The 26,113-nt window shown below is 42.6% G+C and overlaps 1 protein-coding gene across 4 annotated transcripts; it reads left to right on the top strand.

The window, feature by feature from the left end:
* Positions 1-188: 188 nt before the first annotated feature.
* On the top strand, positions 189-26,113 carry MARVELD2 (MARVEL domain containing 2). 4 transcript variants are annotated; one of them, XM_047852397.1, is made up of 9 exons: positions 218-284; positions 426-470; positions 5,451-5,564; positions 6,014-7,177; positions 9,740-9,775; positions 18,669-18,817; positions 19,242-19,413; positions 23,441-23,491; positions 24,314-26,113. In XM_047852397.1, the coding sequence occupies exons 4-9, from the start codon at positions 6,029-6,031 to the stop codon at positions 24,434-24,436; spliced, it is 1,680 nt and encodes a 559-aa protein (XP_047708353.1). In that variant the 5' UTR covers positions 218-284; positions 426-470; positions 5,451-5,564; positions 6,014-6,028; the 3' UTR covers positions 24,437-26,113. The 4 variants fall into 4 exon arrangements, with proteins under 4 accessions (XP_047708344.1, XP_047708353.1, XP_047708371.1 ...); XM_047852388.1 differs by lacking the exon at positions 5,451-5,564 and having other exon boundaries at positions 189-284; XM_047852405.1 differs by lacking the exon at positions 218-284 and having other exon boundaries at positions 361-470.

The following is a 26,113-nucleotide window of genomic DNA, read 5'->3' on the forward strand; positions in this document are numbered from 1 at the left end:
TTGTTAACACTTTTCAGAAAAGTAAGAGAACCTTGCAAAGAGAACTCTGGAGGTCGGTGAATCTCACCTTCACTACCTTTCCAAGCCATGTATGCGCATGCGCGGCGCGGGTTTGTAACAGCAGCTCTGAGGTGCGGGGGCGGTCCCCGACCCTCCCTGGCTCCTAGTGGGAGTCCGGTCCCGACAAAGCCGGGCGGGGCAAACGTGGCTCGGCTCCGCCCCGGGAGCTGAGCCTGGTTTCGGCGCCGCGGGCTGCGAGCGCGCTCTTCCCCGCGGCCGCGCAGGTGAGGGGGCGCGAGGGGTGGGGCCTACGTGATCCGGCCGTGGGCGGGGAGGGCCCGGCGGCCCCCGGCAGGTGCGCGGGTCGGCAGGGCGAGGCCGTGGGCTCTCAGCGCGCTCCTGATCCTGCTGCGCTCTCCTTTCAGCCCGCCATAACCTTCGGCCGAGACCAGACGGCGGCGCGGAGAGAGGTAAGGGCCACGGGGAGAGCGGGGCCAGCGCGTCAGGAGGGCCCCTCAACTAGCGCTCTTTCATCCAAGGGACACAGGTGCGCCGCGAGACGCGCCCCGCGGGCCGCGAAGGCGCCGCCCTTCCCTGGCGCGGGGATCCTCCTATCCTGACCGGGGCACCAACTTAGTTCCGGCCGCTTTGGGGCGGCATCTCGGAAGACTGAGAATGGGTTTTCCCTGGGACGCGAAGCAGGAGCGCTCCCTGGGGTAGTTCCCTGGGGTGGGCAGAGCCGAAGACTGAACGGGATTCTGGGACCGGACGCGAAACGGCAGGCTCGAGGGAGACCCCAGCGAAGATGCTGGGTGTCCCATGGCACTCACGCGTGGGTTAAAACCCTCAGGGAGCTTTCCCAACCCCTAGGAAGAGCAGAAACATCTCTTGGGCCCAGCAAACTTTAAAGCTGGCTAAAGCGATGATTCTGTTTTTGGAGAGGCTACCGAGTTCGGTTGCCGTGTCACTTTCCTGGGGGAAACCATTTCTCCTCCCACCGATGTGGCGTTCAGAGCTGTGAGTTCCAACAGAATGGAGTCAGGGTCCAGGGGCTTGACCAAAACAGAGACCCACTGTGCCTCAGCATGCTGAATCCAAGTGGGCTCTCAGTGACACCCTGAACCATACAGGAGGGGTAGCCAGATAACTAACGTGATAAAATACCGCTGACTATTCCCTTCTAAAATCACGTGTTATGTTAATTGCATGATTCTTCAAATTTATTGTTTTTGTATTTTATTTAAACGTGAATGAGATAGTCTAATTCAAATGAGCCACTTTGCATTGATGAAGATAAGGTAAACCCATTACAATGAAGCACACTTTTTTTTTTTACCTGTGTGTTAAATTAAGCAAGGATATCCTTTACGTGGGTATGTATCAGGGTTGAGCGTCTGACTCTTGATTGCCGCTCAGGTCATGATCAGGTTGTAGGGTGGGATCCAGCCCCGTATAGGGCTCCACGCTCACTGTGGAGCCTGCTTAAGATTGTCTCTTTCTGCCCTTCCCCTGCTTGCGCGGTCTCTCTCTCTCTCGCAATAAATAAAACTTTAAAAACTATTTAAAAATGTAAACAAGTTTAAGAAAAAAATTTTTTTTCTATGTTTTTAGACACAGATGAGCTATATGACAGAGACAAAAATAATCCTTAATTGATGTCATTTGTAGAGCTGCCACTTTGGGCACCATGCTGGGACTTTCAGAGTTAATTCTCTAAAATTGGAGTACCCCAGGGATGTCTGGGTGGCTCAGTTGGTTAACCATCAGACTTGTGCTCAGGCCATATCTCACTGTTGGTGGGTTAAGCTTCACCTCAGGTTCTGTGCTGACAGCCCAGAGCCTGGAGCCTGCTTCAGATTCTGTGTCTGCCTCTTTCTTTCTCTCTCTGCCCCTCCCCTGCTCATGCCCTGTCTCTCTCTCTCTCCCACTCTCCCTCTCTCTCACTCTCAAAAATAAACAAACATTAAAAAAAATTTTTTTAAGGGTTGTATTCATTTTTCAAAGACCTTGCATGAGGGGGGGAGGGGCAGAGAGAGAGGGAGACAAAGAGTCCGAAACAGGCTCCAGGCTCCAGGCTCCGAGCTGTCAGCACAGGGCTTGAACTACAAACCTGAGCTGAAGCTGACCTGAGCTGAAGTCGGACGCTCAACCGACTGAGACACCCAGGCACCCCTAAAAAAAATTTTGTTTAATTGGAGTGCCTCACTAAAAGACCCAGAAATTTAGAACTCTCCATTTTCACCTATTCCTTGGGTGATTGTATCTAATCTATGGTATTACTTACCTTTCTGTGTGTGTACTGCCTACTGGATGTATCTGCCTGGATTTTTTTTTTTTACATTTTTTTAATGTTTTTATTTATTTTTGAGAGAGAGAGGGGGGCAGGAGGAGAGGCAGAGAGTGAGGAAGACAGAGGATCTGAAGCAGGCTCTGTGCTGATAGCACAGAGGGACTGGAACCCACAAACCCTGAGATCATGATGTGAGCTGAAGTCAGAAGCTTAACCGACTGAGTCACCCAGGCGCCCCTCTCTACCTGGATTTCTAATGGGTATCTTCAAACTCTTCAGACTGCTTATACCCAGGGTTAAACTGGAGGGGTGGAGAAATGTTGCGTATGAAATGATCTCGTGTCTGAGATTTGCTTCAAAGCAATCTATTGGCAGAAGGAATAAGTAGGAGGTATAGAGGAAAGAAGATTGGTCATAAATTGATAATTATTGAAGCTGGTTGATGGGTACATAAGGGTTCATAATGCTATTCTTTCCACTTTTTATTATGTTTGAATGTTTCTATAGGAAAAAAAAATTAATTCCCTGTATTTAAAAATCTGACTTCTTTTTATCTCCATTGTTATCACCGTGGTCCTTTGGACTAAATCTGTTGCCTCTTAGCCATTCTCCCTGTTTTCTCCCTTGTCTCCTGGAGCGTACCCTTGACATAGCATCCAGAGTGATCCTATTAAAACAAGTCAGATCCTGGGGCACCTGGGTGGCTCAGTGAGTTGAGCGTCCGACTTTGGCTCAGGTCATGATCTTGCAGTCTGTGAGTTTGAGCCCCGCGACGGGCTCTGTGCTGACAGCTCAGAGCCTGGAGCCTGCTTCAGGTTCTGTGTCTCCCTCTCTCTCTGCCCCTCCCCTGCTCACAGTCTGTGTTTCTTTCTCTCTCAAAAATAAAAATTAAAAAAATAAAATAAGTCAGATCCTGTCGCTTCTCTACCCAAAATGTTCCATTGGCTTTTCATCTCACTTCCAATAATAGCCAGAATTCTTTCCAATGGTTTTCAAGACCCTAGTGATTCAAATGGACTTAATTCTACTACTTACCCTCTCCTCTCTGTTACTACTAGCTGCCCCATTGTCCTCCATGACTTAATAGTTCTTGAACTTGCTGAGCACTCCCACCTCAAGGCTTTTGCAGCGGCTGGACCTCCTGCAGCCTGGACTTCTTCCCCTGATAACCTGTCTGGCTTCCTCCTTCACATCCTTCATTTGTGTATTCAGATGTCATATTCTCTATGGAGACTTCCAGTGTCGTTCTATTTAGAATTATAATATCTTGCCCACAAAGTACCTTCTCACCATTCTTAGTTCCTTAGCGTCTGATCAGATGTCTTTCACTTCCCTTATCTATCATCTTTTATCCCTTCATTGAGATTTAATTTCCATGAAGGCAGGGATTTCAGTTGGTTTTGTTCACTGATACACTTTCAGTGTGCCTGGTACATGGTAGATGTTTGGCAAATATTTGTTGAATGATAGGTCTCCATTTTACAAAATAAAATAAAACAAAGCCTTAGTGGAACCCTGGGTGGCTCACTCAGTTAAGCGTCCTGCTCTTGGTTTCAGCTCAGGTCATGATCTCACGATTTGTGGGTTCAATCCCTGAGTCAGCGAAGAGCCTGCTTGGGATTCTCTCTCCCTCTCTCTCTCAGTCCCTTCCTGGCTGTCGCTTGCTTTCTCTCTCTCAAAATAAATTTAAAAAATAAACTTAAAAAAACAAAACAAAACAAAGCCTTAGGGGGTGCCTGGGTGGCTCAGTTAGTTAAACGTCTGACTCTTGATTTCGGCTCAGGTCACTATCTCATGGTTTGTGAAATCAAGCTCCACATCAGACTCCCAAGCTGACAGTGTGGAGCCTGCTGAAATTCTCTCTCTCCCCCCCCCCCCCACTCTGTCACTCCCCTGCTCATTGCTTCTCTCTCTCTCTCTCAAAATAAATAAAGAAACTTTAAAAAAAAAAAAAAAAGCTGGGGCACCTGGGTGGCTCAGTTGGTTAAGCATCTGACTTTGGCTCAGGTCATGATCTCGCGGTTCATGAATTCGGACCCCATGTTGGGATCTGTGAGCAGCCTGGAACCTGCTTCAGATTCTGTGTCTCCCTCTCTCTCTCTGCTCACGCTCTGTCTCTCTCTCTCTCTCTCTCTTAAAAATAAACATTAGGGGGGAAAAAAGCCTTAGGAATTTCTAAATGGTTCAACACCATAAAGGCAGGATTCTTCATTTAAAATTTGAGACCTTCATGCTACCAAGTACAATGCTATATGGCCGGTGAGTCTTTAGCAAATACTTGCTTTATGAGGGAGATACTTGCTTTAGCAAATCCTTGCTTCATGAGCAATATGAGGGAGAAATTCATTGTGTCTTAAACCTAGTAGTTACATTAGCAGAAAGTGTCCTCCTTTTTTTATACGTGTCCAGGTCATTGATTGTGTGAAAGAAATCAAACAGGTTTAGTGGAAGTGCTTTTTCTGTGCTTTATTTTTTAGGTGGCTCAAACCCCCTCTTAGATACTTTCTGAGTGTCATTATGGCAACAGCAGATCACCTTGAGGTGGCTGCACTGGAAAGAGTGACATACATGATATACATGGCTGTTCTGTGTTGTACTTTCGGGGAATCTTAAGCTTTGGTGGCTTTTTTTTTCCTCTGAGTTTTCAAATTTGAAAATCTAAGGGGCTCCTGAGTGGCTCAGTCGGTTAAGCGTCCGACTTTGGCTCAGGTCATGATCTCACTGTTCGTAAGTTCGAGCCCCACATCCGGCTCTGGGCTGACAGCTCAGAGCCTGGAGCCCGCTTCAGATTCTGTTTCTCCCTCTGTCTACCCCTCTGCTGCTTGCACTCTGTCTCTCGCTTACTATTGTCTCAAAAGTAAATAAACATTAAAAAAAATTTTCAGGGGCGCCTGGGTGGCGCAGTCGGTTAAGCGTCCGACTTCAGCCAGGTCACGATCTCGCGGCCCGTGAGTTCTAGCCCCGCGTCAGGCTCTGGGCTGATGGCTCAGAGCCTGGAGCCTGTTTCCGATTCTGTGTCTCCCTCTCTCTCTGCCCTCCCCCGTTCATGCTCTGTCTCTCTCTGTCCCAAAAATAAATAAATGTTGAAAAAAAAAAATTAAAAAAAAATAAAAAGATAAAAAAAATTTTCAAAATCTAATATGAAGTGTTAATATTTTAGAGTGGAAGAAGCAAGTCCCCTACACTGACTTCCCTGATTTAAGAAAGAAAGGTGCTCTTCACTCCCTCTGTTTATCAGACTGCTTCTCCCAGGCCTTTCCAAAGCAGATTTGAGGTAATGAAAATGAAGAGAATTTGCTGACCCGTCAAACTTTGGTATGCCCAAACTATTAAATATTTTGATTTAGATGTTTGAAGAAAGGATTCTATTTGGGATGTGTCAGTATCCTGTATTGTTAAAATTTGGTTTCTGTTATGGTATTTACAGTCCGTTGTTCATAGGGCTTGTAAGGTAACTTAGACTTATAAATGTTTTAATTCAGAACTAAGATTTTAAATTTTGATTCCCCTTAAAATCATATAGAACGATGATGATATCCCTGGCTAGTATGTTACATATGTTTAAAATATACCTGTTTATATTAGCATTTTTACATATCATGATCGTTAGACATGATCATATTGGTTTCCTAAATATGATCATCTGCCATTAAGTGGATAAAATCAGCATCGTTGAAAGAATAAATAACTAGGCATAAGTGATAACTTTTTTCTTGGCCACAGGTGTAAAAATCACAAATGTCGTCCAGTGATGGAAGATGCACGATTCGGGACAGGCACTATGATGAGGTCCCAAGGGACTCACCCTATCAAGATGGCACCATAGGAACCCTCCAGACTCTTCATGACAGTGAGCTGGCCGTGAGCGCTGATCCCTTGCCACCACCCCCTCTCCCATTACAGCCACCATTCGGCCCAGACTTCTACTCAAGTGACACAGAGGAACCGGCCATAGCGCCAGATCTCAAACCCGTAAGGCGCTTTGTCCCTGAGTCCTGGAAGAACTTCTTCAGAGGGAAGAAAAAGGACCTGGGATGGGATAAGCCGGTGTCTGACATCAGATACATCTCCGATGGAGTGGAGTGTTCACCTCCATCCTCTCCAGCAAGACCAAACCACCGTTCACCCCCCAACTCCGACAAAGATCCTTACGGAGGGTCAGAAGGAACCTTCAGTTCCCCGAAAGAGGCTGAGGCAATGTTTCCTCACGACCCCTACGGTTCACTAGGCCGCCACACACAGACAGCCCGAACGTACAGTGAGAAGGTGGAGGAGTATAACCTGAGGTATTCCTACATGAAGTCGTGGGCAGGCCTGCTGCGAATTCTGGGTGTGGTGGAGCTGCTCTTGGGAGCTGGTGTCTTTGCCTGTGTCACGGCTTACATTTACAAGGACAGCGAGTGGTATAACTTGTTCGGATATTCACAGCCCTATGGCATGGGAGGCCTCGGTGGCCTGGGCAGTACGTACGGGGGCTATTACTACAGTGGCCCCAAAACCCCTTTTGTACTCGTGGTTGCTGGATTAGCTTGGATCGCCACCGTTATTATTCTGGTTCTTGGCATGTCCATGTATTATCGGACCATTCTTTTGGATTCTAACTGGTGGCCTCTGACCGAATTTGGAATTAACGTTGCCTTGTTTATTTTGTATATGGCTGCAGCCATAGTCTATGTGAATGATACCAACCGAGGGGGACTCTGCTACTATCCATTATTCAATACACCGATGAATGCATTGTTCTGCCGGGTAGAAGGAGGACAGATAGCAGCGATGATCTTCCTGTTTGTCACCATGATTGTTTATCTCGTTAGTGCTTTGGTTTGCCTAAAGTTATGGAGGCATGAGGCAGCTCGGAGACATAGGGAATACATGGAACAGCAGGAGGTAAGGAACTTCATAATCCTTCATTCATTTTTAATTTTTTTCCTGTTATTTATCCCCTTGTTAAATATACATCGTTCTTAAAACAAAAATTTTATAAAAGGCTTTTTAAAGTTTATGTTGTTTATTTTGAGAGAGAGAGCATGTGAGTGGGGTAGGTGAGAGGCAGAGGGTGAGAGAGAGAATCCCAAGCAGTCTCCCTGCTGTCAGTGCAAAACCTGACACAGGGCTTGATCTCATGAACCATGGGATCATGACCTGAGCTGAAATGAGGAGTCAGGCATTTAACTGACCGAGCCACCCAGGTGCGCCCCCCCAACCTTTTTGTTTTAATGATCTGAAGTTCAAGAATCCTACCTCATTGACTGACCTGCTTTGGGTGGGATCACCCACTCTGGCGTGTCACTGTTCTAGAACATTGCAGGTAGGTACCAGATGTGTAAATACAGTCTATAGTTTGTTGATTGCATTATGTCTGTGATGCTTAAGGGGAAAACACAGCTACTGATTCTTACAACTAAGAATAAGACCATATTCAGTACAATAAATGTCTCCCCGTTAAAGTAAGTTTAAGAACAGTGTTGATTCTTTAATATGGTAAAGCTTAACTAAAAAAAAATAACTTTTCAATTATAAGGAGAAAGTGCTTATTTACATGTTGTGATGAGTGACACTTTATTCCGGTGACTTAAATAAAGTGAAGTAAGAATACAGTGAACCAGGGGCGCCTGGGTGGCTCAGTTGGTTAAGCATCCGACTTCAGCTCAGGTCATGATCTCACGGTCCGTGAGTTCGAGGCCCACGTAGGGCTCTGTGCTGACCGCTCAGAGCCTGGAGCCTGCTTCCGATTCTGTGTCTCCCTCTCTCTCTGACCCTCCCCTGTTCATGCTCTGTCTCTCTCTGTCTCAAAAATAAACATTAAAAAAAAAAAATACAGTGAACCGTATTTGATTTTTTCAAGTATCAAGAGGCTGAGTGGTCATGAACATACTCTGAACACTTGCCTGGGCATTTTGATGTTTCATTCTTACTTTGGGGAAAAGAGTGTTCCCAAAATTAGAATGGGAGTCTGGCACTTGTTTTTATTTGTAGGATTTAACTAATTAAATATAAGAAGGAGGAGAATTAATAATAATAATATAATAACAATGCCTGAGGGATAAGATTATATAGAAGCCATATTTAAAATTTTTTGAACAGGAGCATCTGGGTGGCTCAGTTGGTTAAGCATCCTACTTCGGCTCAGGTCATGATCTCACAGTCTGTGAGTTCGAGCCCCGCATCAGGCTCTGTGCTGATAGCTTGGAGCCTGGAGCCTGCTTCAGATTCTGTGTCTCCCTCTCTCTCTGACCTGTCCCCATTTCATGCTCTGTCTCTCTCTGTCTCAAAAATAAATAAACATTAAAAAAAAAAAGTACTCAGTAACCTATTTATTTACTCACTGATCTGTGTATTTTGTGTTTACTCTTTTGCATGAATCTTACACATAAAACTTGACTAATTTTATAACAAATACCTTGTGTTTGTACGATGAACCTCAACATGTTGCAATGTGATCCATACTCTCTCCTCACAATATATTAATCTTACTGGAACTCCACATAGAGTCAGGTTGTTTCTTTTTTTTTTTTTTAATATTTATTATTTATTTTTGAGACAGAGAGACAGAGTGTGAGTAGGGGAGGGGCAGAGAGAAAGGGAGACACAGAATCCGAAGTAGGCTCCAGGCTCAGAGCTGTCAGCAGAGAGATGATGCGGGGCCCGAACCCACAAACCGTGAGATCATGACCTGAGCTGAAGTCGGACGCCCAACCGACTGAGCCACCCAGGTGCCCCTAGATTCAAGTTATTTCTAAAGATTTATCTTAGCACATTAAGCATATTTCTTAATTTTACATCTGTGTATACAAAATAGAGAATTTCAGATTCAATCAGTATGAAATCCAGATAGTGAAACACCCACATTTCCTCATAATTTTATGTAAGTTAAATAACAACAGAGTTCTTAATGTTGTTTCAGACTTCTTCATGAATAAGATTATAATTATCGACATGATATACTCATTTCTTTTTCCTTTCTCAAAACTTGTTCCCATCAGACTTTTTCCAATGGTTGATGAGACTTGAATTACCCCTGCTATAGGAGGTGGTCCCAGTTTGGGTGTTGCTGTGACTCCTTAATAGTTAGAAGCTATTCTGGCCTATGGGTTTTTTCTGTTAATTTTATAACGGTCTCTATTTCCAGCTCTTTAATTGCACAAGGTATTGGGAGCCAAGAATAAATAAAATCTCTAGGTAATTCAAAGCACTTTACCTGATAGTCTCTATCATGTCTGTACTCCAACCCTGCTGTCTGTTCCTGACTGACTAGAGGTTATCGTTATCCCTCCTCTGGCTCTTCTCAAGCCAATCGAAAGTCGCCCAGGTGAGGGGGAGGAGCATCTGTCAAGCAGAGAACTGACCTCTGTGAAGTTGAGATTGGGCTATAAATGCAAATGGATGAAAATATTAACACAGTAGCCTCACACACCTTTGAAAAGTCATTTTAACTCTTTTTTGTTCCAGATAAGTGAGCCATCATTGCCATCAAAAAGGAAAATGGTAAGAATAAAGTTCACATTATTATTTTATGTCTAGATTTGTTAAATACTTCTCTCTTATCTGTTTACCTGCAGAGTAGATCATCTGTCTGTGAAAGTGTATCTATTACATTGAGTTCCTAACTGAACATGGAGTTTAACTTTCAACTTTTTTCTCATAATGAGAGGATCAAATTAGACATGCACATGGTGTTTATTGGGCAAAATTATGGCTTTTATAGTTTTTATAGTGTCTTTTCATTTTGTTAGTTGAACCCGTGAACAGTTGATTCTCCTTATATGTTTAAAATTTAATTTTTTTAAGTAAAGGAGATTCTCTCAAACTTTTTTTAGTTTCTTTAAAGTTCTTTGACATTCTTTTCTGACCTTCTCATCTTGTTTTCAGATGCTAAATTTTGTTGTGTCAGGAAGAAAATTCCTATTCCGGAATTTACTAATAGAGTGACAATAGGCAAAGTATTTAACTTTCCATGCCTTAATTTCGTCTGTAAAATTGGAATAATAATAATAATTTCTACATCACATGTTTGCTGAGAGAATTAAATGAGATGCTGTTATTATACTTATATACACATTTGTAAAAACCTAATATATTATCATAATTTTACCTCATTGAAAAGTCCTTTTTTAAAAATATTAGGTATTATTTCTAAGCAAGAGGTTGAGAGTCTAGACTTTGGATTTGTTTGTTTCTTTGAAAAGGGAGTATATTTACTTGGTTCAAAATTCAAAAGGCTCTCAAGGGCACCTGGGTGGCTAGGTTGGTTGAGCATCAGACTTTGGCTTAGATCACGATCTCATGGTTCATGAGTGCGAGTCCCACATCAGGCTCTCTTCTGTCAGTGTGGAGCCTGCTTCAGATCCTCTGTACCCCCCTCTCTCTGCAACCCCTCCTTCTCTCTCTCTCTCTCTCTCTCTCTCTCTCTCAAAAACAAACAAAAAAAATTCAAAGGGGTCTTTAATACAAAGTCTTCTCTCACTCCTCTGTCTCAGCTTCCCAGCTCTCCCACTTGGAAGGAACCAGTATTATCAGTGCCTTGTGTTTCCTTTCAGATATCTGTTTATATTATACATACATATTACATATATACGCATATGTAAAACGTATATATATTTGCTTAACTCCCCCTTTCACACTGCCATCCCATACACAGTTACATACGTCCCTTTTTTTCACTTAACAATATGTTTCTTGAGATGTTTCCTTATTAATACATAAAGAAGTTCTGCATTCTCTTTTTATAGCTATATATATAGTATTGCATTATATGGATGTTACATAATTTACCTAACCATAAATGACCATTTATGGAACGCCTGGGTGGTTCAGTCGGTTAAGTGTCCGACTTCAGCTCAGGTCGTGATCTCACAGTTCCTGGGTTCAAGCCCCATGTTGGGCTCTGTGCTGACAGCTCGGATCCTGGAGCCTGCTTTGGATTCTCTGTCTCCCTCTCTCTATACCCCTCCCCCGCTTGTTTGCTTGCCTGCTCTCTATCTCTGTCAAAAATAAATAAACATTAAAAAAAATTTTTAATGACCATTTAAGTTGTTTCCAATCTTTCTCTATTAAAAACAGTGCTGCAGTGAATAACTGTATACATCCAAGTATATGCTTGTACATACTTCCTTCCAGATATGCGTAAGTGCACCTGAAAGATAAATTCTGAGAAGGAAATTTCTAGATTAGAAGAAATGCACGTGTTTATTTTGACTACCAGGTTGCCCGATAGAAGTTTTGCCAATTTGTACTCCCAGCAGCACCACGGGCTACCTCACACCTTGACCAACACACTGTGTTAGGAAATTTGTTGACATTTGTCAACCTGATAGGTGAAAAATGATATCTAATACAGTTGTAATTTACATTTCTCTTATAAGGAGTGAGATTGAGCATTTTTAATGTATTATGTTTGCTTTTCCTTCCCTGTTAAACTGTATCCTGTCCACTTTTTTACTAAGTTGCTAATTTATACAAGTCCTTTAAGTGAATGCATTTTAAAAATACCTTTTATAGGTTTTTGGGGGGTTTTTTGAAGTTTATTCATTTTGAGAGAGACAGATACAGTGTGAGCGGGGGAGGGGTAGAGGCAGAGGGAGAGAAAGCGAATCACAAGCAGGCCCTCCACTGTCAGCACAGAGCCCGATGTGGGGCTCCAGCTCACAAAATTGTGAGATCATGACCTGAGCCACTCAGGTGCCCAGGATCTTTTTTGCTTTTAAAGTTTATTTATTTATTTATTTATTTTAAGAGAGAGAGAGCATGAGCAGGGGAGGGTCAGGGGGAGAGGGAGAGAGAATCCCAAGCAGGCTCCGTGCTCAGCATGGAGCCGAATATAGGGCTTGATCCCACAACCATGAGATCATGACCTGAGTCTATATCAAGAGTTGGACGTTTAACCAACAGAGCCACCCAGCCACCCCTATAGGTTCTTTTTAACTTTATTCTCTATATTATAACACAAATACTGTATGAAAATGTTTTATTCACAGTGAAGTAAGGGATTTATTTATCTATCTATCTATCTATCTATTTTTAATGTTTATTCTGAGAGAAAAAGAACACATGCATACACAAGGGCAAGTAGGGAGGGGCAGAGAGAAGGAGAATGCCAGGCACGCTTTGTGCTCTCCGTGGAGATCCCACAAATAGTGAGATCATGACCTGAGCTGAAATCAAGAGTTGGACGCTGAACCACCCAGGTCCCCCTTCAAAATTTTAAAAGCTTTTAACGAATTAAACTAACAAATACTTCAGATCAGGGGTGCCTGGGTGGCTCAGTTGGTTAAATGTCCAACTCTTGATGTCGACTCAGGTCTTGACTTCAGGGTTGTGAGTTTGAGCTCTGGGCTTTGCGCTAGGCATGGAGCCTGCATACGTACTTACATAAAATTGAGATGAGCATTGTAAAGCTGATGTTTATTTCATTAATAACACTGGCCCTTTGAGATTTAGGTGCAGCTTCCCTAACTTACCTATGGGCTGCCTTCCAGTGTTAGTACTGAGACGTAAATAAGTTTGACCAAATGAAGAGAGCATTCTTCCCTGTGGAGAGTCCTCATCAGAGCGTCTTGGGCAGACCGTTGCCGGTACTCTCATTCCAGGTTTCTAGTACCACCTTAACCCTTTGGGAAGTTCTACTCCCTCAGAGGGACTGACTCCAAAACTCTTGAATCCCACCCTGGCCAGGAATGACCATCATTGCTGCCTCTCAGCCCAATGAGAGTCCTAACATAGTGCTCACCACACGGAGAATAATCAAGTTTAAAAGGACTTTGGTTTAGAAGATGAATCAGGATTACAAAGGCTATTTATAACGAAAAGGGGTCTACAAACTTAACTTGTTAACTGGTGGTAGTGTAACGTGATACCAGAGTTAGCAAGTTAGAGTGCTAGCATTAAGAAGTATATTTCATGGGGGTGGCGCCTGGGTGGCTCATTTGTTTTGAGGGTCAGACTCTTGGTTTCGGCTCAGGTCATGATCTCGCGGTTTGTGAGTTGAAGCCCTGCTTCGGGCTTCACTCTGACAGCACAGAGCCCGCTTGGGATTCTCTCTTTCCCGCTCTCTGCACCCCTCTCAAAATAAATAAATAAACTTAAAAAAAAAGTATGTTTCAGATCATCCTCAGGGACTTAATCTGTTTGCTTTGTGGGGGTTGAAGGTGGTGTGCACTTTGCAGATGTTGATTGTTAAGCAACAAGCTGGACAGGGCTGTTTAATGGGGCTGCATCGTGACAGCGATGTGGCAATGGTGGTCATTGTTTGCCATGGTAGAATTTATGGGCTTCCTTGTCAGTCCCTTTGAGGTCATGGGATTTACCAGTGGGGTTAAGTGCAGAGTAGAGTCCACCTGAAAGGTTTGGCTGAATTGGGGGGGAGTTACCCCAGATGCTAGGGTGGTCAGCATCGTGATTTGGTGAGAATGTGGCTAAAGCAGATTCCACAGGTAGGACAGGGTTAGGGAAATCTGCAAGCAAGTTCCAGAGTACCTCTTCCAGGCTGCCTTAGAAGGCTGGTACGCATCACGTCCAGGGTGTGTTGCAGGGTCCCAGCTCCCGAGGGGTCCTGGAATAGTCAGAAATAACCTTAGTGGAGTTGGAAACCCCATTCCTAGAACTCCTTTGAAAATCATGCCAATCCAGAGGCGCCTGGGTGGCTCAGTCGGTTAAGCATCAGACTCTTGATTTCAGCTCAGGTCATGATTTCACAGTTCGTGGTCCATGGGTTTGAGCCCCATGTCACGCTCTGTGCTGACAGCATGGAACCTGCTTGGGATTCTCTCTCTTTCCCTCTGTCTCTCCCCACTTCCCCTCTTGTACATGCTCTCTCTCTCTCTCTCAAAATAAATTAAAAAAAAAAAAAAAAAGAAAAATCATACCAATCCAGTTAATTTATACTCTTTCAAGATATGGTTGCTGAATGCAAAAGATGTCCTTTCATGGGGCTCTTTTCCTGGGAAATGAATCATTATGGATCTACAATTAGGTGTGTTCTAGAGGCAAACTTCTGTGAGAGGGAATCTCATGACTTAATTGAGGAATCTCTATTGGACTTACCTGCTAGAAACCTTTTAGAAAAGGTTGGATCTCCAGCTTCTCACTGGGTTTGATTTCCACCAGCTTCCTTCCCAGTTCTTAGTAAGAATTGGCAGCCTACCACAGGAGAGGCAGTAGTATGATGAACAAAATAAACTTTGGAATCAGGCAAATCTGAGTTTTATTACTAGTAACTCCATGATTCTGAGGAAATTATGCACCCTCTCTGAGCTGTCCCTTGTTTCCTGTCCCTTGTTTGGAGCTTTTTCCTAGACTGTAACTTCTTATTTTGTATTTTAATAAATATACTTTTTGAAAAGCAAATAAGATCATTTTTAAAAATAAATACACAGACATAAAGTAAGATCAAACAGAGGCAGAAAAAAGTTCTAATAACTCCCTAAGTGCAGAACAGGTTTTTTTCCAAGCCAGAAAAGTGAGAATCTAATCTGAGCATTGAAGGTGATGGTGTGGGTTTGGGACCCGGGCCTCTGCACCATTGTATTCTATGCTCAGAGGGAGAGAGACTCAGCATTTGGACAAATGTACACTATTTCTAACTTGGCAGCATATTCAGCCCGTTTTTATTTAAAGCATTTTTTTATTGAAGTCGACACACACTGTTAATTACTTTCAGGCATACAACATAGCGATTCATCATCTCTCTACGTTATGCTCTGCTCACAAGTGTAACTGCCATCTCTCACCGTTCAACACTATTCCAGTGTCATTGACTCTATTCCTTATGCTGTGCCTTTCATCCCCGTGACTTACTAGTTCCATAACTGGAAGCCTGCACCTCCCTCTCCTCTTCACCCATCTTTCCCCCCTCCCCAATACATTTTTTAATTTGAAAAGCTTAGTAATTATAACCATAGCATTACTTACCCCTTTGCTTAATTACTTTCTCTTGCCTCATGATAAAGCTTTTTTGATATTTGCTGACGACATTCATTTTTGCTAGAAGCAAAGAAAGGTCAACTGAAATCTCGGGCCATGTGTTTGTAGTCACGGATACGGTTTGAGAGTGACGTGTTCCAGGGCTGTGGAGCCCAACACATCCATCCGATAAAAGCCTAATGAGGGGCGCCTGGGTGGCTCAGTCGGTTAAGCATCCGACTTCAGCTCAGGTCACGATCTCTCAGTCTGTGAGTTCGAGCCCCGCGTCAGGCTCTGGGCTGACAGCTCAGAGCCTGGAGCCTGTTTCGGATTCTGTGTCTCCCTCTCTCTCTGCCCCTCCCCCGTTCATGCTCTGTCTCTCTGTCTCAAAAATAAATAAACATTAAAAAAAAAAATTAAAAGCCTGATGAGGTTTTGATTCTCTGTCTTATGTGTGCTTTCAGATTTTTTTTTTCTCAATAAGGTTTTCTGAAACTTAGGGTCAGTGACATTCACCCAAAAACAAGTTAAGAGCATAAAAACAAAAAAAATTAAAGCAGATGACAGCACGGAAACTACTGTGAAACTACTCTGACTTCTTTAAAACTCCCTTTTTATTTATTTTTTTAAGTTTTTTTTTTTTTCATGTTTATGTATTTATCTTTGAGAGAGAGACAGAACATGAGCGGGAAAGGAGCAGAGAGAGAGGGAGGTACAGAATCCAAAGCAGGCTCCAGGCTGTGAGCTGTCAGCACAGAGCCCGAAGCTCTGCTCAAACTCACTGACCATAAGATCATAACCTGGGCCGAAGTCAGATGCTTAGCCAACTGAGCCACCCAGGCGCCCCTTAAAGCTCCCTTTTCAAATTAAAAAGTGAATCTTACAACTAGGTATAGGCAAGTAAGGAAAATGAATAGTTCCTGCTTGAAAAACTTGACCTAGACGCAAACAAACAACAACCGCCCTCCTATGGACTCTCCTGCCCACTGTGACTGCCTGGGCAGAATTTATGATTTTGACCTGGAAACCCGAGTTTGGTACCTGTGACTGCTGCTAAGCTCTAGAGAGTCACCATGCTCCATAGCTCCTTCAGTGAGCTGTGTGGGAAATGGGTTGTTAAATATTCAAAAGCTAAGAAGGGATGCCATGAAATAGAGATCCATTTATTTAAGCCAAAAAAGGTCCCCCTAATTTAATACCATGATTCACTATCAAGATCAAACACATTAAGAATTCAGTAGGATGAAGAAATGGCATCCCAAGCAGTGGAGAACAAAGGAGAATAAATACTAACCTCAGGAGCTATTCCCTGAAATACTCTTGTTTAATCTCCTTTCCTTGGGGTTTCCTGCTCTGCACTTGAATTCTTGCTGTTTGGGGCCCAGTAGCCAGGCATGCCTTCTGCACCAAGATGATCTGGTTCCCCTTCCATCTGTCACCCTGGGTGCCTTGGGCCCAGCTTCTCCTCTCCAACCCTCCCCCAATGCTGGTTTAGCAGCCTCACCATCTAATGTGTGAACTAATCTTAAACCAAACCTCAGAGGCAGCCTCAGAGATAGGGAAATCAGGAAACAAAAGGATTTTAAAGCTGCCTGGTAAGGTAAAGAGCAAAGTTTTAAAATCCTGTGTTGCAGTTTGTTTTCAGCCAAGTTGCCCCCTGCCCAAGCTGCTCTCAGTTTAGTTCAGCAAGTTTAATTCAGCAAGTGTCTGCTGCAGTCCCAAAGAGGGGTCAGTGGAGGGGGGCTTTCTGCTCTAATGAGAAATCAACCGTTTCTAGCATGCTGTCAGAATTGAGGCTTGAACAGTATGCATTTATGTAAACCTTCCTTGTGTTATTCCTTAAAACCCCAAAAAGTTCTGGGGTTTTTTTTGTTGTTTTTGGGGGCGGGCAGGGAGAGCCTAAGCAGGGGAGAGGGGCAGAGAGAGACAGAATCTTTAAAAAAAATTTTTTTTTAATGTTTATTTTATTTTTGAGAGAGACACAGACAGAGGGGGCATGAATGGCAGAGGGGCAGAGAGGAAGGAACAGAGAATCCGAAGCAGTCTCCAGTCTGTGAGCATAATGTGGGGCTCAATCCCAGGAACTATGAGATCATGGCTTGAGCCGAAGTCAGATACTTAACTAACTGAGCCACTCAGGTGCCCCCAGACAGAGAAAATCTTAAGCAAGTTCCACTCTCAGTGCAGAGCCCAACACTGGGCTCAATCTCATTACCAGGAGATCGTGACCTGAACCGAAATCAAGAGTCAGATGTTTAACCGACTGAGTCACCCAGGTGACCCCAAAATTCTGGGTTTTAATTGTGGCTTTTCCACTTCCCAGCTGTGAGGCTCTAGAAAATATACCTAACTTCTCTGAACCTTGCTTCTTTCTGTGTAAAATAGAAACCCCTCTCCTGGCATCCACAGGCCTCGCCAGCATGGTTGGTATTCTGGGCACTGCCCAGTGGGGTTCCTGAACAGTCTCTCCCCAAAGCTACATACCCATGTTAGCCTGCTCATTCTAGAATGGGTTCCCCTGGGCCTTTGCGTCCCTGCTTCCCATATGTCGGTATTTTAGTGCTTGAAAGCGTGTCCTGATACTTCCTCTCTGGGCCACTTCATTTTGTGCTGTTTCCCTCTTTTGAAATGTACCATTTTTTTACTAAAAAGGCCTCTATGAACTCTCCAGTCTAGAAACCAGAATGACTTAAACCAGGGAATCACAGGTTCAGAACTCTTGGACAACTGAAAGACCTTCACTGCCTTTCCCTTGGGTTTGCTTGTTTTCCATTTCAGGTAATGAAGACAATGTAACTTGTTTCCCTTTCTGACCTACTCAGTGGCTACTGGTAGTTCATTCATCTCAAGTTCCCCTGTCATTTTTTCTCTTGCTGTTTAAGTAGCCTTGTTCCATTTTCATCTCTGAATTTCTTTTTTTTTTTTTTTTTCAAGTTTACTTATTTATTTTGAGAGAGAGAGAGTGCATGTGAGCCAGGGAGGGGCAGAGAGAGGGGGAGGGAGAGAATCTCAAGCCGACTGTCAGTGCAGAGCCCAATGCGGGCTCAATCTCATGAACCGTGAGATCATGACCTGAGCTGAAATCAAGGGTCAGATGCTTAACTGACTGAGCCACCTGGCGCCCATGAACTTCTTATTTTGAACTACATTTTGTATTCTTTTATAGCTAATTGAGGCATAAATCCTAAATAAACTACTTAAGACCCTACATTTAACATTTCATCCTCCACATTTGACATCCACACGATTGTTTTGTACTGTTATGTACTCCTGTATTGCAGTGTGGTTCCCTTTAGCCATTACAAAAGCATTCAGAACAACTTTGTGACTATAAAACCTGTAATTCTAAAGCGAAGTATTAATTTCTGCTTCTGCTTCCTACTCCTTCTCCCCACCATTTTCTTCTACGAAATAAAGTCGTGGTTTTGTTCTTCTTCTGCGTCTGTTTACAAATAAATCCTCTTTTCCTCCCTAACTGCAGTGTGAAATGGCCACTGGTGTTGACAGACAGAGAGACCAAGAAGCTAATTTCAAAGAATTGAGACCAACAAAAATGAAGCCTGAGCTACTAAGTGGGCACATTCCCCCAGGCCACATTCCTAAACCTATCGTGATGCCCGACTATGTGGCGTGAGTGTCTAAGTCCTTCTTCGAGGTAGAAATGGAGAGATTCCATTTGGGCGTTTCATTTTCCTGTTTGTCTCCAAGCTAATGCTCTCTGCTTAAGATCATTTGTATCCAGGGGCGCCTGGGTGGCTCAGTCAGCCAAGCGTCTGACTTCGGCTCAGGTCATGATCTCACGGTTTGTGAGTTCGAGCCCTGTGTCAGGCTCTGTGCTGACAGCTCAGAGCCTGGAGCCTGCTTCGGAGTCTGTCTCTCCCTCTCTCCTTCTCTCCCTCTCTCCCTCTCTCCCTCTCTCTCAGCTGTTTGTTCCCTGAGAGGTAGTACATTGAATTGAAGATACGGTGTGGTCAGTAAGGAAAGAGCTAAGGTTATTTCCCATTCAGTCCGTTTCAGTGAAAAAGTTACATCGCTGGGCAATTTTTTCCCGCAGAAAATACCCTGTGATTCAGACAGATGATGAACGAGAACGCTATAAAGCTGTGTTCCAAGACCAGTTTTCAGAGTACAAAGAGCTTTCTGCAGAAGTCCAAGCCGTCTTGAGGAAGTTTGATGAGCTGGATGCAGTGATGAGCAGATTGCCACGTTGTTCGGAAAACCAACAGGTCAGTACCCACAGTGCCTGGGAGGAGCACTGTAAGAGGAAGCGTAAAATCTAGGAGGAGCAGTGAGAGAGGAAGCGAAAAATCTGAGCTTTCTTCAGGTCGATGTGAGGAAGCCATAATAACTGGGTACATTTGCTGTCTGTGTCTGGGAAAGTCATTTGAGATCTTCGAAGGGACTAGTCAGGATTACAATTCACATTATATAATTTTGTGTCTTTTGCCCTCAATTACTAAATAATTATACACAGTTATAAAACAGTCATTTTATTTTTTTATGTAAGTAAAATGTCAGTGTTCCTCAGGTCCGTACTGAATCCGTCAGGGTCCCAAAGGAGACGGATGGCACACTCCAACTAATTTGAAAAAGATTTATTCACACAGGGGTGGGTGTAGGGGAGCTACCAGGGGTCGTGCGTTCTCCAGGGATAAGTAACAGCCAAGCGGTTACCACCCCAGGTCCAAAGAACACAATGGTAAGGACAGAGAGTTGATCTGAGCTGTTAGCTCATCCCATCAGACTGATAACCATGATTGTGACAGAGGGAACCAGGGAGGAGATGCCAGTCACCAGGGACTCAAGCATTTTCTGTAATGCTCTGGAGTTTGTTGGGGGGGGGGGGGGGGTTTGCATGTTAATATTTCTGAAGTCAGGATGCCCTGATAATCAGTGGCACTTTTTTTTCTCAGATGTGCATTTTTTATTGAGGCAAAATTCACATCTAAAATTCACTCTTTTAAAATGAACAATTCAGTGAATTTTAGTTCATTCACAAAGTTGTATAACCATTACCACCCCCTAATTCCAGAACGTTTTCATCACCCCAGAAAGAAACGCCATACTCATCAGCACACACTCCCCATTCCCTCCCCCCTCCAATCACTGACCATTGTTAATGTACTTTTTGTCTGTATGGATTTATTTCAAACTCTTCATATAAATGGGATGATTTAATATGTGGCCTTTTGTGTCTGGCTTCTTTTCATAATGTTTTTAAGGTTCATTTATATTGTAGGAATATTCGGGATTTCATTCCTTTTTATGGTATTTATTCCATTGTATATATACCATATTTCATTTATCCATTTATCAGCTGATGGACGCTTTGGTTGTTTCTAGTTTTTGGCTGTTATGAATAATGCTATGAACTTTTGTGTGTAATATCCTATCCTTTTAAAAGACAATGTGTTAATCTATTATTCATATAATTCAAATTTTTAATTTTAATTTTTTTTATTTCAAAAAGAGAGAGAGAGCATGAGCAAGGGAGAGGGGCAGTAGGAAAGAGAAAGAGAAAGAATCTTAAGCAGGCTCCACAAACTGTGAAATGATGACCTGAGCCAAAATCAAGAGTCAGATACTCAGTCGGCTTTACCACCCAGGGATCCTTGTAATTCAAATTTTTAAAACTCACATAGCATTTTTAACAAATGTCAAACAACTCAATGTATGTATGTAACTAATATATATATGTAGATATAGTGCTCCTGAAATCCATATTGACTGAGCATCTTTGTTGTGACCACAAACTTTTTTTTTTTTTAATTTTTTTTAACGTTTATTTATTTTTGAGACAGAGAGAGACAGAGCATGAACAGGGGAGGGGCAGAGAGAAAGGGAGACACAGAATCTGAAACAGGCTCCAGGCTCTGAGCTGTCAGCCCAGAGCCCGACGCGGGGCTCGAACTCACAGACCGTGAGATCATGACCTGAGCCGAAGTCGGACGTTTAACCAACCAAGCCACCCAGGCACCCCGACCACAAACTTTTTTAAAAATTTATTTTTTAATGTTTTTATTTATTTTTGAGAGAGAGAGAGAGAGAGAGAGAGAGAGAGAGAGAGACATAGAGCGCGAGCAAGGGAGCAGCAGAGAGAGAGGAAGACCTAGAATCCAAAGCATGCTCCAGGCTGTTAGCGCAGAGCCCGCTATGGGGCTCAAACTGAAGAGACGTCAGATCAAGACCTGAGCCAAAGTCAGACACTCAACCGACTGAGCCACTCAGGCGCCCCAACGATAAACTTTTAAGTGTACATTTAAATCATTTGTAATTACGAGCTCTCTAAGCCAAAATAACCAGAGTAGTAACATTTTCCCAATCCTGGAACAATGGAATGGTGTTATCTGTGACATACTGGCACCAGGAAGCAGGAGAAATCCAGCAAATACTGTAGGTCAAGGGTCAGTTAGTACCACTTGAAAAACAAGCAAGGTCCATAGGTCCAAGAAGGACGCCCAAATTTATAGGCCCTTAAAGGAGTGCAGGAAGGAATGAGCAGGCCCCAGGAAACTGGATTGGCTCAGGCTGGGAAGAGCAAGCTGGTTGACAGATAAGATGCTGAGCAATCCAGTTGTACAGTGGAGTCTTCGAGTCTAGACCCAGTGGACTCCAGTGTATGGGCTTTGTGTGATGGGCAAGGGCTCAGGCATGTGGGTCTGCAACTGAGGGGTATAAAGTCCTAATTCTGGTAGGGGCTGAGACTCGGCCTTCCCATGATATTTCTGTACAGTATCAACAATAGTCATTTCCTCTGGTTTGTACACAGCATGGCAAGTAAGTAACCAGATGAAAAGGCCACAGTCTCAGTGTCTCCTCTAGTTCTTATCTAAAGTAGAAATATTAGGGGCACTGGGGTGGCTCAGTCGGTTGAGCGTTCAACTTCAGCTCACGTCATGATCTCGCAGTTCGTGAGTTCAAGCCCTGTGTGGGGCTCTGTGCTGACAGCTCAGAGCCTGGAGCCTGCTTCGGATTCTGTTTCCCTCTCTCCCTGCCCCTCCTCCACTCTCACTCTGTCTCTCTCTCTCTCTCAAAAAGAAATAAACATTAAAAAATTTTACAAATAATAATAAAATAGAAATATTAATTGTATCACAAAATTTAACATCTCCTCGGCCACAGGCTGAGCTTTGCCGTGGGTGGGGGCCTGCCAGGCCCATTTATTTCCCACCAGGTCCCCAGGGAGGGGCGTTTCCAAGCACAGCGGGCCCATTTGCAGGCACACGTTCTCTCACAAACCTGGTTGTGTGCCCTTGAAAAATTAATCACATAACTTTTCTAAGCCCACAAAATAGAAATAATGCTCAAAATAATCTCTCTGGTCCTCACTATCTGAAATTCAGTTTCTGTGACAGACTCTAGGAGAGGTTTTGCAGCTCTTATCTGTGCTGTGTCTCCAGCACAGCACCTCTGGCCCCAGGCAGCTAGTTTACTTCCAGGCCAGGACCCATTCATACAGGTGACAGTTGAATTACCAAGGTCATCTCGATGCTGGCAAAGGATGAAAACACAATTGAAACTCATACAAAAGACACTGAAGAATCAAAATGTATTGCAAAAAGGATATGGGTGGGTGATGAAAAAAATGTTCTCGGGAGGCTTTTAGAACTATAAATTATTATATTTTCTCTTTTATGTATTAGGTTTACCGTGTTTGACAACTCTAAAGCACTGGTTTACACAGATAAATGAGGGCATTGTTCTAGTAATCTGTTCCCTTTGGTTCAATCCATTAAGTAACTTCATATTTACTATAAAACTTAAAGTTAGAAGGAACCTTCTATTAGTTATTTTTGAAAATGAATAGTCTCAACCTCTTAGTCCCGGTGTATAATGTAGTTATTACATACCGAGCACTTTATAAGTATCATTTCAAATAAGTACAGCTTCTCACAACCTTATGAGGTCCTTGTGGTTATTATTTCCATGTTCCCAGTAAGGAAAGTGAGCCTCAGGATGAGTAGCTTGCTCAGGGTCAGACACCTGGCAAGCAGTGGCCCTGAGACTCAGTTCTGGTTTCACACAGGCGGGGGCCTTTCTCTCTCTTCACCCCTAGATCCCAGTGTGTGGTGAGTGGTAAACCCTCTAATCTGTATCCATTGAATTGAATTTTAGTGTGTGAATATTTTCATTATAGTCTTAGATAAAAATTATTTTTTGTTCTAATTCCCAGTGTACTTCTGAGACATTCTTGAGATATGATTTGAGTAAATCCTGGTGTTTTAATTCAAGTATACAATATATTATTTTTAGGAACATGAAAGAATTTCAAGAATCCATGAAGAGTTTAAGAAAAAAAAGAATGTGAGTAAAACCATTTTCTTCTTCAAAGTATTTTCTTATCCAGGTGCCGTGGTGAGCTGACAGACCTTAGATTCTCTCAGCTAAAGTAGTTCTTTTTTAATATTTCTTTCTTTTTTTTTTTTTTTTTTTTTTTTTTTACTGTTTATTTATTTTGAGAGAGAGAGAAGGAGAGAGAATCCCAAGCATGCTCTGTGCTTTCAGTGCAGAGTCTGACGCTGGGGTCGATCCCACGAGCCTGGGAACGTGACCTGAGCCAAAATCAAGAGTCAACGCTCAACCAACTGAGCCACCCAGGCGCTCCTCTTTTTTAGTATTTGTTAAGATGGTACTTACTAGAGAACATAAGTAGCTCCTGAATACCTTTTCTTCTCTTTGTCTTCTGTTACATTCTGGTTTAGCAACCTAGGGAAATGAACACCCGATACAGAACTTTTCACTGACATTTCCCTCAAAAAGATTAAGTTATTTTATGTTTGTCACTCCATCCTTAACTTAATTGCACAGAGAAGTAGAGCCTGGAGAGAGCTTTTATTAATCTTTTTCTGCACTTATTATTTGCTCCTTGATATAATTTAAACCACGAAAGTTAAAGTTGTCTCAGCTCTCTGTATTTCCCACTCAATTTTGCTGTGAAACTAACACTATTGTAAAAAGTAAAATCTATTTTAAAAATGTAGAGACATGGTCTTCTTATCAGGAAGATTTTGAAATCTGTTGCAGAAACTCTCCCATGAAGGGTCATTTTCTGGATGATAATGTCTGTTTCTGTGTTCTTCACTGAGGAAACTGGAGGCTGAAATAATGGCTGTGTTTCTTTTTCAGGATCCTACATTTCTGGAAAAAAAAGAGCGCTGTGATTATCTAAAGAATAAACTTTCTCACATAAAGCAAAGAATTCAAGAATATGATAAAGTAATGAATTGGAATGTACAAGGTTATTCTTAACCCTTGTTTGAAACCACTTTTTTTTTATATTAAACTGACTATTTATTTACTGTCTTTTTCATGCTAGTCTACGATAGAGAAAAGCATGTGCTTCCGGCATCGGCTTTTAATTGGTGTAGCCAGTCAGCCATGTTATGATAGTATGATTCCACTTGACACATTTCAAAACAGATTCGGATTTACCAAGGGTAAGAAATAGTATGTTCATCTGTGTACATTTTATATTTATCTTGTTAAAAGTAGCTTAGAGATCATACCCTTGCGGTGTGATGGACACAAAGAGTATCAATTCTGGTGCCGCATTTTCCTTTTTCACTCAGGCCACGCCTGGCATTTCTCTAGGACACATTTCTCTTCCAGCCCAAGTGTGATTTCTTCTCTTGAAAGGGATTTGAATCTGAGATCCACATTTTTAAGTCTTATGATCTTGGGCAAGTTGCTTAATCTCTCTGTGCCTATTTTCTCATCTGTAAAAATGGAGCTAATAATAGTGCCTCCCTTGTAGGGTTGTTAGGAGGATTAGATGAGTTAATATTTGTAAAGCACTTAGAATAGACCCTGGCACATTATACGCAGTACCTTAGAGTGTATGAAATCTGTAGCAGTGATTGTGACACGAACAAACTAGCAAGGAAAGGTTTTTAATGGGCAAGTTCAGCCAGCTAACCGCAAGTCCCACGTGTCTCATGAATTTCTTTCTTTGCTGTTAATAACTCTTAACCACACGTAGCCTTAAGCGGATGCTTCCTTGTGGATCTGTGTCCATTGGGGTCCACCACATCTTTCCTCTCGTTCATCAGTGTCACTGGGCACATATGTCCACATCCCCACAGCCCAGCCATTACTGAATGTATACAGGAATTGTATACATTGTTGCATTTTCTGTCCTGTTTGGGTGTCCCTCTAAGGCCCCATGATCTTACTTTTACTTGGGACCTCCTTTTGACTTATTGTGATGTTTCGTCTTCCTAAGCATTATCTTGGCTTTGGGGCTTTATTCATGAAAAATGTTTTGTTTTTATCAGTATGAACAGTGGACTACCTGAAAAAATGTTTTTAAAAAATCACTGTTACTATTGCTATTCCACAGCATCTATCTTGGAGATAGTTTCCTAGGTGCAGAAGTACAATTTCTGCTTAACGTAGCTGCCATTCAAACAAGTGATGTTCAAAGAATTTACTAAAGTGATGAAACCAAAGAAAAGCATGTGGAAAAGCAAGAGGCTTAAAAAGTGTTGCATACTAAATGGACTTCCTAGTTTTTCTTTATCATTGAAATCTTAGTGTTTATTGTTAATATTTTAATTCCATGGCTCTCGGACTATGCTTTAGGCCCTAAGCAACTTAGCAGGTGACACCTAGGGAAGAGTGAGGCCCCTATAAAGTCCCCTCAACTGCAACAACTTCACCTGTTTTACATATTGGGGCTCCATGTTAACATTTCACTTAAGATGCATACCAGTGCTTTAAGAAGAGGAAAAGTAACATGAAATAATGCCATTTTGATAGATTATAAAGAGTTAGATTTGTATTGAAATGAAGTGTTAGATTTAACTTTGTGAAATTTAATTTAACTCTAATTATAAATGTTAACCTTTGAAAAACCAATGTTGTAACACTGACTTTTTAAATTTTTTATGTCAATACCTGGGCATATTAAAATTTCAATTACTTGTT

This window comes from Prionailurus viverrinus, chromosome A1, assembly GCF_022837055.1.
Source record: "Prionailurus viverrinus isolate Anna chromosome A1, UM_Priviv_1.0, whole genome shotgun sequence".
Taxonomy (NCBI): Eukaryota; Metazoa; Chordata; class Mammalia; order Carnivora; family Felidae; genus Prionailurus; species Prionailurus viverrinus.